Below are 11,532 nucleotides of genomic sequence, written 5' to 3' on the forward strand. Positions count from 1 at the left end.
ATAAAGATGAGCAAAATAGGGAGGAAAAAATGTATCTCTGCCATCCAGAGGTGACAGCTGTTAAGCCACTGGTGGTCTAGAGGCTTAATGAAAAGAAGGGTTGTATTAGCTTCATAAGAATCATCAGGAACCTGCTAAAAATACTGCTTCTAGGACCCAACACCAGAGTCACCAATTCATTACATTTAGAGTGGAGTCTAGACACCTGAACTTTTCAAAACATCCCAAGTGGTTCTGATGGGCAGCCAGGTTTGGAAACTAATAGCCTAGATTTGCCCTATTTTATACAGTTATCATTAACCACATGTCACTACTTAAATTCATTAAAATTAAATTAAATTAAAAATTCAGTTCTTCAGTTGCAGAAGTCACATTTCAAATGTTCACCAGCCACACGGGGCTAGTGGCTACTGTACTGGACAACTCAGAGAGAAAACATTTCCATCATCGGCACAGAAAGTTTTATCGGATAGCTTTCTAGGCAATAAGCTCCAAGAAGGCAATGCTTATATCTATCTTGCTCTTGGCTGAAAGCCTAGTACCAAATGTATGTTAAAGATGTAATTCTGGCGCATTTCTTTTCTGTCTTTTCTCTGTCCTCTGCTCACTTTCATGTCTGAAACTGATGAGAGATTCCGAAACCTCCCCTCCCCACCCCACCCTCCAGGAGGGAAAAGCTCTGTCAACCTGGTTTGAACCAAGTGCCCTGGCAAGGCTGGTCCTTATTACCACCTCTTGGTTTACAAAGAGGCCCAAACTCCCATGTTCTCCTTTTTTCCCAGGGCCCTAGCAGCTAGCCCTCACCTCGGATGTTGGTTTCGAACACAGAGGCATTGACATCAATATCAAAGTCCACGTTGTCCTGGAGTACTTCAACCACTCTTTGAAATTCTGAGACATTCCCCAAAATCTGAAGGAAAGAGAGATCTGATAGTGAGGCTCTCAGGCTTGAGGGCACTGGAGATGCTAATTCAGAGTCTAGGATCCTCTGCTGCTGTGGCTCTCACTCAACTTGAAAACTGCAGTTTCTGTTCTAGGACAGCTGATAACGGAGAAGACACCGAGAGCTGGAAATCACACAGATCGGATATCAAGAGACTGGTTAAATAAATTTTTCAGTACTAAATTTAAGAATCCTTATGTACTTATTTGAGGAAACAATATAAAGACTGTGCACCACCTGAGGAAATCTGAGTTTGACATTTGCAGCAGATATCTGTTGTTTTTAACATTGTTACATTCATCCTTACGGAAAATACTGCTGGGTGGTTGGTCTGACATTAATTCCCAATCTTATTTATTTATTTATATATTTTTGTCTTTTTGCCATTTCTTGGGCTGCTCCAGCGGCATATGGAGGTTCCCAGGCTAGGGGTCGAATCGGAGCTACAGCTGCCAGCCTATGCCAGAGCCACAGCAACGCGGGATCTGAGCCACATCTTCAACCTACACTACAGCTCACGGCTACACCAGATCCCCAACCCACTGAGCAAGGCCAGGGGTCAAACCCGCAACCTCATGGTTCCTAGTCGGATTCGTTAACCACTGAGCCACGATGGGAACTCTCCCAATCTTATCCTTGAAGCTTCCAGCCATAGGGGCTAGAAATCTGAGTACTTGCTTTCTCAGTCTCCTTTTCTGCTAGAGGTGACTGAGTTACCCAGCCAATTCTGAGCCTAGAGTAGTCTATGGGGGCACTTCTTGAAAAGCTTCTGTTTCCCTAATAAAAAGGGACAAGACACAGCTCTTGTTCTTTCTGCCTTGAAAGAAGACTTGGAGTTCCCGTCATGGCTCAGCGGTTAATGAACCCGACTAGCATCCATGAGGACACAGATTCATTCCCTGGCCTCTCTCAGTGGGTTAAGGATCTAGCGCTGCCGTGAGCTGTGGTATAGGCCAGCAGCTGTAGCTCCAATTGGACCCCTAGCCTGGGAACCTCCATGTGCCAGGTGTGTGGCCCTAAAAAGACACACAAAAAAAGAGAGAGAGAAAGAAGACTTGATTTCTGGAGCTGTGGCAGCCATCTTAGACCATGAGGTACTAAGCAGGAGAATGCAAGTCAATACACTAATGGTGGCAGATGGAAGGATACAAAGAACATGGGTCTCTGATGGCAAAGTTGAGCAGCTGGCCAAAAGCTAGAAAATACCTTCAGATTTTCTTTTACTTAAGAAAATTAAATCCTTTTTGTTTAAAACATCAGTCAAATGATGGAGTTCCCTTCATGGCTCAGTGATTAACAAATCCGACTAGGAACCATGAGGTTGCGGGTTCGGTCCCTGGCCTTGCTCAGTGGGTTAAAGATCCGGCGTTGCCATGAGACATGGTGCAGATCCTGAACTGCTGTGGCTGTGGCGTAGACCGACGGCTACAGTTCCGATTAGACGCCAAGCCTGGGAACCTCCATATGCCACAGGTGCAGCCCTAGAAAAGGGAAAGAAAGACAAAAAAAAAAAAAAAAAATCAGTCAGGAATTCCCGTCGTGGCGCAGTGGTTAACAAACACGACTAGGAACCATGAGGTTGCGGGTTCAGTCCCTGCCCTTGCTCAGTGGGTTAACGATCCGGCGTTGCCGTGAGCTGTGGTGTAGGTTGCAGACGCGGCTCGGATCCCGCGTTGCTGTGGCTCTGGCGTAGGCCAGTGGTACAGCTCCAATTGGACCCCTAGCCTGGGAACCTCCATATGCCGCAGGAGTGGCCCAAGAAATAGCAAAAAAAATACAAAAAAAAAAAAAATCAGTCAAATGCAATCCTGATACCTTTAATTCTAGCAATAATGGTGCAATTTCCTCTCAAGGAATCGTCCTTCTTCCACAGTCAGTCTTGTAATTTGAAAAAGCTGACTCTGCCCCTCCAGTTGCAAGAATGGGTACTTCACCTGCACCAGCCAGTGTACCATACCCCTTGGCCAAATGATTGGTTCAGAGAGACATGTGTGACCCAAGCCAAATCAACAGGACTCAGTTCCTGGAATTAATTAATGGAAAAGAACTAATTCTTTCCACATACAGGATACTAACTGAGTGGAATGTGAGTCTGGAGTTACCACTGGCTACTCAGCCACCTTAAAGAAAGCCTGAGAATACAACTACCAAAGCAGGCAGAAATAAGAGATGGACAGAGAGATTCCTAATGACATTATTTCTATGTCTAGAGTCAGATGGGTCTGAGGCCCAGTTCTTACCTGGACTTTTTAGTTATCTGACTCAGCAAACCTTCTTCCTGTCTAAATCAGTTTGACTTGAGTCTCTAGCACTTAAAACCAAAACAAGCCTGACTATCTCAGGATTCAAAACCCTCTATGATTTAGGAGTTCCCGTGGTGGCGCAGTGGTGAACAAATCCGACTAGGAACCATGAGGTTGCGGGTTCGATCCCTGCCCTTGCTCAGTGGGTTAAAGATCCGGCGTTGCCGTGAGCTGTGGTGTAGGTTGCAGACATGGCTCGGATCCCGCATTGCTGTGGCTCTGGCGTAGGCTGGTGGCTATGGCTCCGATTAGACCCCTAGCCTGGGAACCTCCATATGCCGCAGGAGCGGCCCAAGAAATGGCAAAAAGACAAAAAAAAAAAAAAAACCCTCTATGATTTAGACCCAGCCTATCCTTCTGACCGTGTCTCAGACTGTTCATCTAACACAGTCTCATCTACTTCAGGAAACTGAACCCACTATTCCCTGATTTTCTGCCCTTGGACATGCTGTTCCCTCTAACAGAAATCACACCCTATGTCTTCCCATTTCCAAATCCAACCTATCCTCCATTGTCTAAATGTCACCTTCTCTAAGGAGTCTGATTCCTCCAGCTGAAATTAAGCTCTTCTTCCTTTCAAATACTCCAGTAAGTGTATCCACACAACTCTTAGAGCATCTATTTCTTTCCACATTCTGAGAATGTTTGCATAGGCAGGAGCCTCACTCATGTTTGCATCCCCCAGTGTGCTAAGCATAGTCCATGAAGCAATTACTAAAAAAAAAAAAAAAAAAGTTTGTTGAATGATTACAAGAATCTTTCTCCACGTTGTAGCCAGGATTCTTCTCAAGACAGAAATCTTATCATTTCTTGGCCTGTACTTGAGAAATTTCCATGGCTTTCCATGGGCTGGCATCATCTGATCCTCGTGCCTCCCTCCATCTCCACTCTGCTCCCTCCTCTTCCTTCTCCATATCCCAGCCACACTGGCCTTCTATTATTTCACTGCACTTGCCATGCTCTCTCCTGCCACAAGGACTTCGCACAGGCTGTTCCCTCTGCCTGGATACTCTTTCCTCCCCTGCTTCTCTAGTCAACACTTGCTTCTTCTTCAGATCCCAACTTAAGTGTCATTTCATTCCTTTAGGGAAAATCCTTCCTGACTTTCTCAGTCTAGGTCATTTCCTTTATCATAACCATTCACAGAGCCATGTTCCTTTCCCACACAGCACTCACCTCAATTTGTAATACTACATTCTTTAGGGTTATCTTTGATTCCTTGTCTCCCTCACTGAAATCATAAACTCCAAGAAAGCAGGGACCCTGTCTGTTTAAACTCACCATTATTACTCCAAAGCTTAACCCTGTGCTTGGGACACAGCTGGCTCTCAATAAATAAATAAATGTTTGATGAATAGATAGTACATACAAATTAACATTAAGCAAAAAAACTTGGGAGTGCCTGTTGTTGCACAGCAGAAATGAATCTGACTAGTTTCCATGAGGATGTGGGTTTGATCCATGGCCTCACTGAGTGGGTCACGGATCCAGTGTTGCTGTGAGCTGTGGTGTAGGTCGCAGACACAGCCTAGATCCTGTGTTGCTGTGGCTGTGGCCATGACTGGCAGCTGTATCTCTAATTTGACCCCTAGCCTGGGAACCTCCATATGCCACAAGTATGACCTTAAAAAGCAAAAAAAAAAAAAAAAAAAGCAAACAAAACACCTAAATTATATCTGCAGAGTGATCACCATCATGTAAATACTATCATGTAAATATTAGAAAAATGAGACTGGGTAACAGAGAACAGAAATAGTGAAATGGAGGAAAGGTGTGAAAACCTCTCTTGTGGCCTTTTTAAGGATGATGGTTAAGGCTTGGAGTCATACAAATTGCGTGCAAGTCCTAACCCTGCATTTAATGGCTGGGTGCCCTGGCCAAGTCATTTCACCCTTTCTAAGCATCAGATTTCTCAGGTGCAAAAGGAGCAAAGGTACTTACCTCATGGGGTTGTTGGAAGCATTAAAAAATACATGTAAAGTGCTTAGCATGAGCCCTACACATAACACAATGTTACTCTCAGCATTTTAATCACTGATTATGGCCATTAGCATGGAGGCCTCTAAAAACAAGGAGGGTATCAAAGCTTCTGTTATTACCCACACGTATTTAGGCTCGTCACAGCTCTGTAGTCATAACAGGTCCTCTAGAAATATTTGCTCAAAAAATGAATCTGAATAAGTTGGAATTCATCATTTTCCTCTAGATGGGCATCTGGAACCCAATGATTCAGAATCATAAGACAAAAATAAAAGGCTTAGGTGAAGAATTCATTTTTTACCCATAGTCAAGCTGCCAAAAGAGGAAGGATGTTGGTTATGCAAGATTAGAGAAGAAAAGAAATAGACGAGACACTTACCAACAAGGTGTCCAGAGCATCGATTAGAGTCAGAGAAAAACTGTAAAAGGACAAAAATCCCAGCTGCTTAATAAGAAAATCAAACACCAGATATGAAGGCTGCCCCCGGAACAGATATGTCAAAAACTAAAATTGAGGCACAGTGATGCCTCTGCCAGCCCCACCTGCAGTCACAACAGAGAAGCCATAGGGAAAATCACCTGGAACCTCTGACCCATTTAAGGCACCTGGGAGGTGGGGTGATGTAGCTCCACCATAGTTACACACATGGCCTGTGTTCTCTGGCATTCTTCTCTGCCATAAGGAGGCAGTATAAGATTGTAGCTCAGAACACAGGCTTTTCCACATCTAGAAATTTACCTCACAGGACATAGAACTGCAGGTTTCAGAATGCTCCTGGCAGTACTGCTTTTAGAACAGAAAAAAACCATAGAAATAACTCACGGGTACACCAGTTGAAAAGTGTAATACATTCAAACAATGCAAAAGGATGAGGTTGTCAAAAAGGTTGTTATCAAGAGTTCTATGGGCTAATGTGAAGATATTCAAATTAGATAGTTAAATGAAAAACACAAGGTACAGAAAAGGTACTGTTGTATGTTTCTAATTGTGTTTTCCAACAGAGACATACAGACAGAAAGCAGATTTTGCAAGTTTAGGGGCCAGCAGTGGTGGAAGAATTAACTATAAAGGGTTGCAAGAGAACTTTATTTAGAGTGACAGAAATGTTTTCTCTCTTGACTGTGATAGTGGTTATTAGACACTTAAAATAGGTGCATTTTATGTAAGTTATGCTTTTAAAAAGTTAATTTAGAAACACACACATATACATACCTATATGACGGTATAAACCCAAAATATTTCTGGAAGGATACACAAGAAAGTTAACAGTGGGTAGAGTTCTAGAGTATGGGAGATATTTTATTTTATTAAATGATATTGCACTGCTTGAATTTGCCATTTGCTTGTATTGCTTTTTTCAACTATTAAAAAAAAGAAAACTAGCACAAATTGTGCTGAGTTTGCTTAACTTCTCCAGTCCTTAGCATATCCACTTGTAAAATAGAGGTAAAGGCACTTGACTCCTAGGGGCGTTAATTACATGAGATGACACAAGCAAAATGCTTAGCACAGTGTTTAATCCATGTCAGCTTCAGGCAAATGCAATGATTCTTCACTCGTTCAGCAAGGAACGAGATGGAGAATTCCACCTTTCATAGATTTTTATTCTAGTGGAAGTAAGAAAGACACACTAGTAGATAAGTGAAAACGACAGTATCAGAGTGAGTAGTGCTACAAAGAAAATAAAAAGGGTGGTTTGTGAGTGTGACCTGTAGGAGGTGGGTAGTTAGGGGAACTGTGGCTGAGAGGACATTTTGAGCTGAGATCTCAAGAAGCAGTCAGGGATGTGAGGGTAAAGGGGGAAGCGTGTTTCAGTTACACTAAACACTACCAAAGCTCAGATGTTTCATGTTTGCCAAGAGTTACATCCCCTAATGGGCCTGTTTGCCCACTTGTAACATGAAGGGGTTGGGTCTTCTGATTTCTTGAAGCCCTTCCACATATCCTACAGCTCCAGAGATTTGCCCAAATCCCAACAGCTGATGCCTGTTACACTTGTGGCCCGAGCCCAGAGGCCCAGCCCACCAGGCTAACCCAGCCTTTTTCCACTATGAGATCCAGCTTTCCCGGAGGTTGGGTGGATCCTGGTGGTGCTGACCCGAATTGAGGGGAAAGCGACCCCACCCTGGCTAGCAAGTTTTCAGGAACCAGTGAGGAAACCATGAAGGCACCAGTCCCAGCAGCCCCGCCCGCCTAGGACAGGACTGCCAGACCCCGGCCGCCCTGTTGCTCCTCCGCTCGCACTACCTGCCCCAGGTGTCGTGCCCGTCACAGGTGAGAGGTCGCAGCTCGTCGTAGGGAAAGGCATTCTCCAGGTAGCTGTCGTAGGCGTGGTAGAACATGGCCTTGACTCGCTCCCTGATGCGGGGTACAAGAAATAAGGAGGGGGCCACCAAAGGAAACCAGTCAGGGGAAAGGACAAGAAATAGGGTGGAAAGTGGGAATCACCACCTGATTTCTGCCGGAGCCCAGAGGTGGGGTCCCAGCAGGTCAGGGTGGGTATCCTGCGACAGAGGGCAAGGGAGGGGACCAGGTCTGCGCTTCCCATTCCCCAACTATGGAAGGGCGGGGAGCCTGACCCCCTTCACCTGTAGTGCGCGGGGTCGGGCGCGGTGCCATCGGGGCCCGGCGCACCATGGTGCAAGGGCAGCAGCGCGCACAGGAGGCCAAGCGGGACGAGCAGCCGGAAAGGCATAGAGCTCGTGTCCTGTCAGCGCGGCCACAGCAGCAGCAGCCACCGCCACCCGTTCATCCTGGGAGCCTTTGCTGAGTCTTCCGGGAGTTCGCGCCACTGCGCCTGCGTGCTGATACATCAACCACTCAGTTGTGGACTACAAGCCCCAGAATGCAATAAGCGGCGGAACCCAAGCAAAGAGCATCTTGGGATATACAGTCTCTCTAGTCGAGATGAACGTGTCCTAAAGACAGTGGCTCTTACAGTTACTCTTACTAATGCTTTAGCAACAGCGTTTTAAAAAAGCTTCTTAAAGTTGGTCAGCATTTTAGACCACAGCAACACACATGATTTTAGGCAGTATGATATTTAGTAGACTTAACCCTGGATTTGAAGGGAGACTTCATTCTTTTCTTTTTGATGAAAAAGACAGATGGAAGTGGCAGCTTAATTCCTTGAGCTGGAATGAAGACTTGTTTGGTCCCCTTTGGACCAGCATCCTTGAAAACAACCTTCAAATTAATACCTTGAAATGCTGTCAGTAGATATAAGAATTAAAACTCTAACATAACCCAGAGAGCTTAAGGTAGCACAGAGTAGAGGTTAAGCATGGGCCTTGGAGTTATCTGGTGGTGCAATGGATTACCGATCAGGTGTTATTGCTGCTGTGATGTAGTTCTGGTCCTGGCCCAGGAACTTCCACATGCTGCAGGCATGAGCCAAAAAAAGGAAAAAAAAAGTGTGGGCCTTAGATTGAGAAGACCTGAGTTAGAATACTAGCTCCATCCTTGTTAGGAGTGTGGTCTGACTAGCTTGTCTTCTGGGTATTTTACTCATTTGTAAAATAGGAATAATATTAGTATTTGCCTAATAGGATTACGAGGATTCAGTGAGCATGTCACACTGCGTGATAGAACAGAAACACAAAAAATTTTACGATGCTTTTGGCAACTCCTCTGGGAAGTGCCAGATGGAAGGGAAAGGAGATGACAGTATACTGAGACTCAGGTAACAACACAGGGGCATAGTATTAAATTCCTGTGACTGCTGTAACAAAGTATAATTACCACAAACTTGGTGGCTTAAAGCAACAGAAATGTACCCTAACACAGTTCTAGAGGCTAGAGGCCTGAAATTAGTTTCACTGAGCCAAAATCAAGATATTATCAGGGTGCCCTCCCCCTGGAGCCTCTGAGGAAGAATCTGCTCCTTGCTGCTCCAGCTTCTCCTGGGGAAAAGACAGTTGCTGGCATTCCTTGGCCTGTGGCCCTATCACTCCAATCTTTGCCTCAGTGTTCTTATCACCTCCTTTTCTGTGGGTGTGTGTCATACCTCTCCCTCTGCTCTCCCAGAAGGACATTATGACTGCAGTTGGGGCCACCTAGATAATACAGTATGATCTCCCATCTCAGGATCCTTAACTTGAGAGTTCCCACTGTGGCTCAGCAGGTTAAGAACCCAGTATAGTGTCTGTGAAGATGTGGGTTCAATCTCTGGAATCACTCAGTGGGTTAAGGATCCAGCATTGCTGCAAGCTCTTGTGGCTGTGGCGTAGGCCAGCAGCTACAGTTCTGCTTTGACCCCTAGGCTGGGAACTTTCATATTCTACAGGTACAGCTGTAAAAGTAAAATAAAATAATTAAAATAAATAAATACCCTTAACTTAATCACATCAGCAAAGACCCTCTTTCCAAACAGAGTATACTTATAGATTTCAAAGACTAGGATCTAATTATGTTTAGGGGACCCTTTTTTTTTTTTTTCTCTTTTTGGCCATGCCTGCAGCACGCAGAAGTTCCCCGGCCAGGGATCAAGTCTGTGCCATAGCAGTGACCCAAGCCACTGCAGTGACAGTGCCAAATACTTAACCTGCTGCCCCACAAGAGAACTCCTAGGGGACCATTTTTTAGCCTATCACAGGTACTAGGATTTTTTCAGATATGGACCATTCCAAGTTATGAAACTCGCCCAGCCCTAATTGTCCTTCTCCATAGAAGTCCTGTAGCTTATCTTTTTATCTCCATTCAAAACTCTAGTGTGGAGTAAGTGGTTACATGGAGGGTGGGGGACAGGTTGCCTGGGTTTGGTAATGATAGGTCTCTTTTTATGAGAAAAATTGACAAACTCATAATTTGTTTTCTTTTTCTAGCCTGATGAAAACATGCATTTCCACATTGTCATAATGCAAATACAATCGTGACCTATTTTCACAATTTTTATGGTTGATTTTATTGTTTCTCATGAAAAAAAAACTTAAAAAAAAAAACCTTCTGGAAAGCATTAGTTCTCTCTCTTCTTGGCTTTACTTCTCACTCTTTGATGATCATATTAGATTTTAGAAGGTTATAGTCCACCAGAGAAGTGTCAATCTTGAATGTTTACTTGTGAAGACACTCAGAGTAAGTTGCCTAACCTCTCTGAAACTTAATTTCCTGATTCAAAATCTGGAAATGGAAAATGCCATAAAGGATTTCTGGGGATTAAATGAGATAGTGGTGAAAATTCTAGCACAGTGACTAGAACATATCAATTTCTTAATAACTATTCCCTTCCCTAACCCCATTCTTTTTAAATGCAGGTTTATTAATTCTATTTATTGAGCATCTGCCCCTAATAATCCCAGGTGTTATAGGCAATATTTTCTGCCCTAAAAGATCTTGAAGCACAGTGCCAAGCATACATTGAAGATCACAAAGTAGCCAAGCCACAGACCTTTCCCTTGACATGCTCGCAATCTTTGACACAAAGACCTCTTTTGGAGAATACTTGGAATCACAGAGTGTTCAAGTCTTCCTGTGGGTGTTTGGAGGACACGCAGAGTGTATCAGTATCCAAGGTAGGTCTTCTTGGACTCTGTGTTGAGAGTAACAAGCCATGGACTCATGGTCAGAAGCCATTGGTTCTAGTACTGGTTTAGTCACAGTCTCTGTGTGATCTCAAGAAGCCATGTTCTGTTTTGGGGATTCAGTTTCCACATCTGGAAAATGAAAGAATGAGACTACCTCTCAGCACTCAAAAAAATATTAACAGATTCATAGAGAGTTATTGCAAAAAAAAAAAATCAGAAAACAGGAGTACCTGTTGTGGCTCAGCAGATGAAGAACCTGACATAGTGTCCCTGAAGATGCAGGTTCCATCCCTGGCCTCACTCAGCAGGATAAGGATCTGGTGTTGCCATGAGCTGTGATGCAGGTCACAGACGCAGCTCAGATCCCACGTTGCTGTGGCATAGGCCTGCAGCTGCAGCTGCAGTTCCCCAAGCCTGGGAACTTCCATTCATTTGCCACAGGTACAGCCCTAAAAAGCAAAAAAAAAAAAAAAATTGATTATTGCCAACTGAATAATAAATAAGGAGGAGGAGGGAAGGGGGAAGAGAGGGAGGAGAAGGAGGAGAGGAGAAGGAGGAGGAGGAGAAGAAAGGAAAAAAGAATGAAGAGGGAGAGAAGACCAAAATATATTGATAACAGCAAGCATTTAGATAGCATTTGCTGTGTCCCAGACACTGTTCTTAGTACTGCACATGTAACACCATTAGACCTCACCATGTTACCAAGCAGGACCCGGCGAGGCCTTCCCAGAATGGACCTCTACTCATGTCTGCTACCTGCCTTTTTATCTACAGAAAATCTTT

At 44.3% G+C, this 11,532-nt stretch overlaps 2 protein-coding genes across 10 annotated transcripts in view; both read right to left on the bottom strand.

Moving 5' to 3' along the window:
• The window catches only part of EDEM2 (ER degradation enhancing alpha-mannosidase like protein 2), a 32,033-nt gene extending 24,029 nt beyond the window's left edge, over nt 1–8,004 (bottom strand). For 6 of the 7 annotated variants that reach the window (XR_014832247.1, XR_014832249.1, XR_014832248.1 and 3 more), the window contains exons 1-4: nt 7,816–8,004; nt 7,475–7,585; nt 5,606–5,645; nt 805–910 (exon numbers count right to left, since the gene is read on the bottom strand). Coding sequence is in view for 2 of the 7 variants with exons in the window: in XM_003359958.6 (XP_003360006.2) it covers nt 805–910; nt 5,606–5,645; nt 7,475–7,585; nt 7,816–7,922 (364 nt within the window). In the remaining 5 variants the exon portion in view is untranslated. Of the gene's footprint in view, nt 1–804; nt 1,339–4,061; nt 5,646–7,474; nt 7,586–7,815 lie in introns of those variants that run through there. The other variant, XM_085003715.1, reaches the window with a different exon arrangement.
• Nucleotides 8,005–10,105: 2,101 nt separating this feature from the next.
• MMP24OS (MMP24 opposite strand) overlaps nt 10,106–11,532 on the bottom strand; it is a 120,138-nt gene continuing 118,711 nt past the window's right edge. For all 3 annotated transcript variants that reach the window (XR_014832253.1, XR_014832251.1, XR_014832252.1), the window contains 2 exons: nt 10,980–11,198; nt 10,106–10,878 (listed from right to left, as the gene is read on the bottom strand). The gene's annotated coding sequence lies outside the window, so the exon portion shown is untranslated. The remainder of the gene's footprint in view (nt 10,879–10,979; nt 11,199–11,532) is intronic.

Source organism: Sus scrofa, chromosome 17 (genome assembly GCF_054392235.1).
Source record: "Sus scrofa isolate SSC_HxYL_T2T_F1_AM1 chromosome 17, Sscrofa_HxYL_maternal_Yorkshire_Landrace_v2.0, whole genome shotgun sequence".
Lineage (NCBI taxonomy): Eukaryota > Metazoa > Chordata > Mammalia > Artiodactyla > Suidae > Sus > Sus scrofa.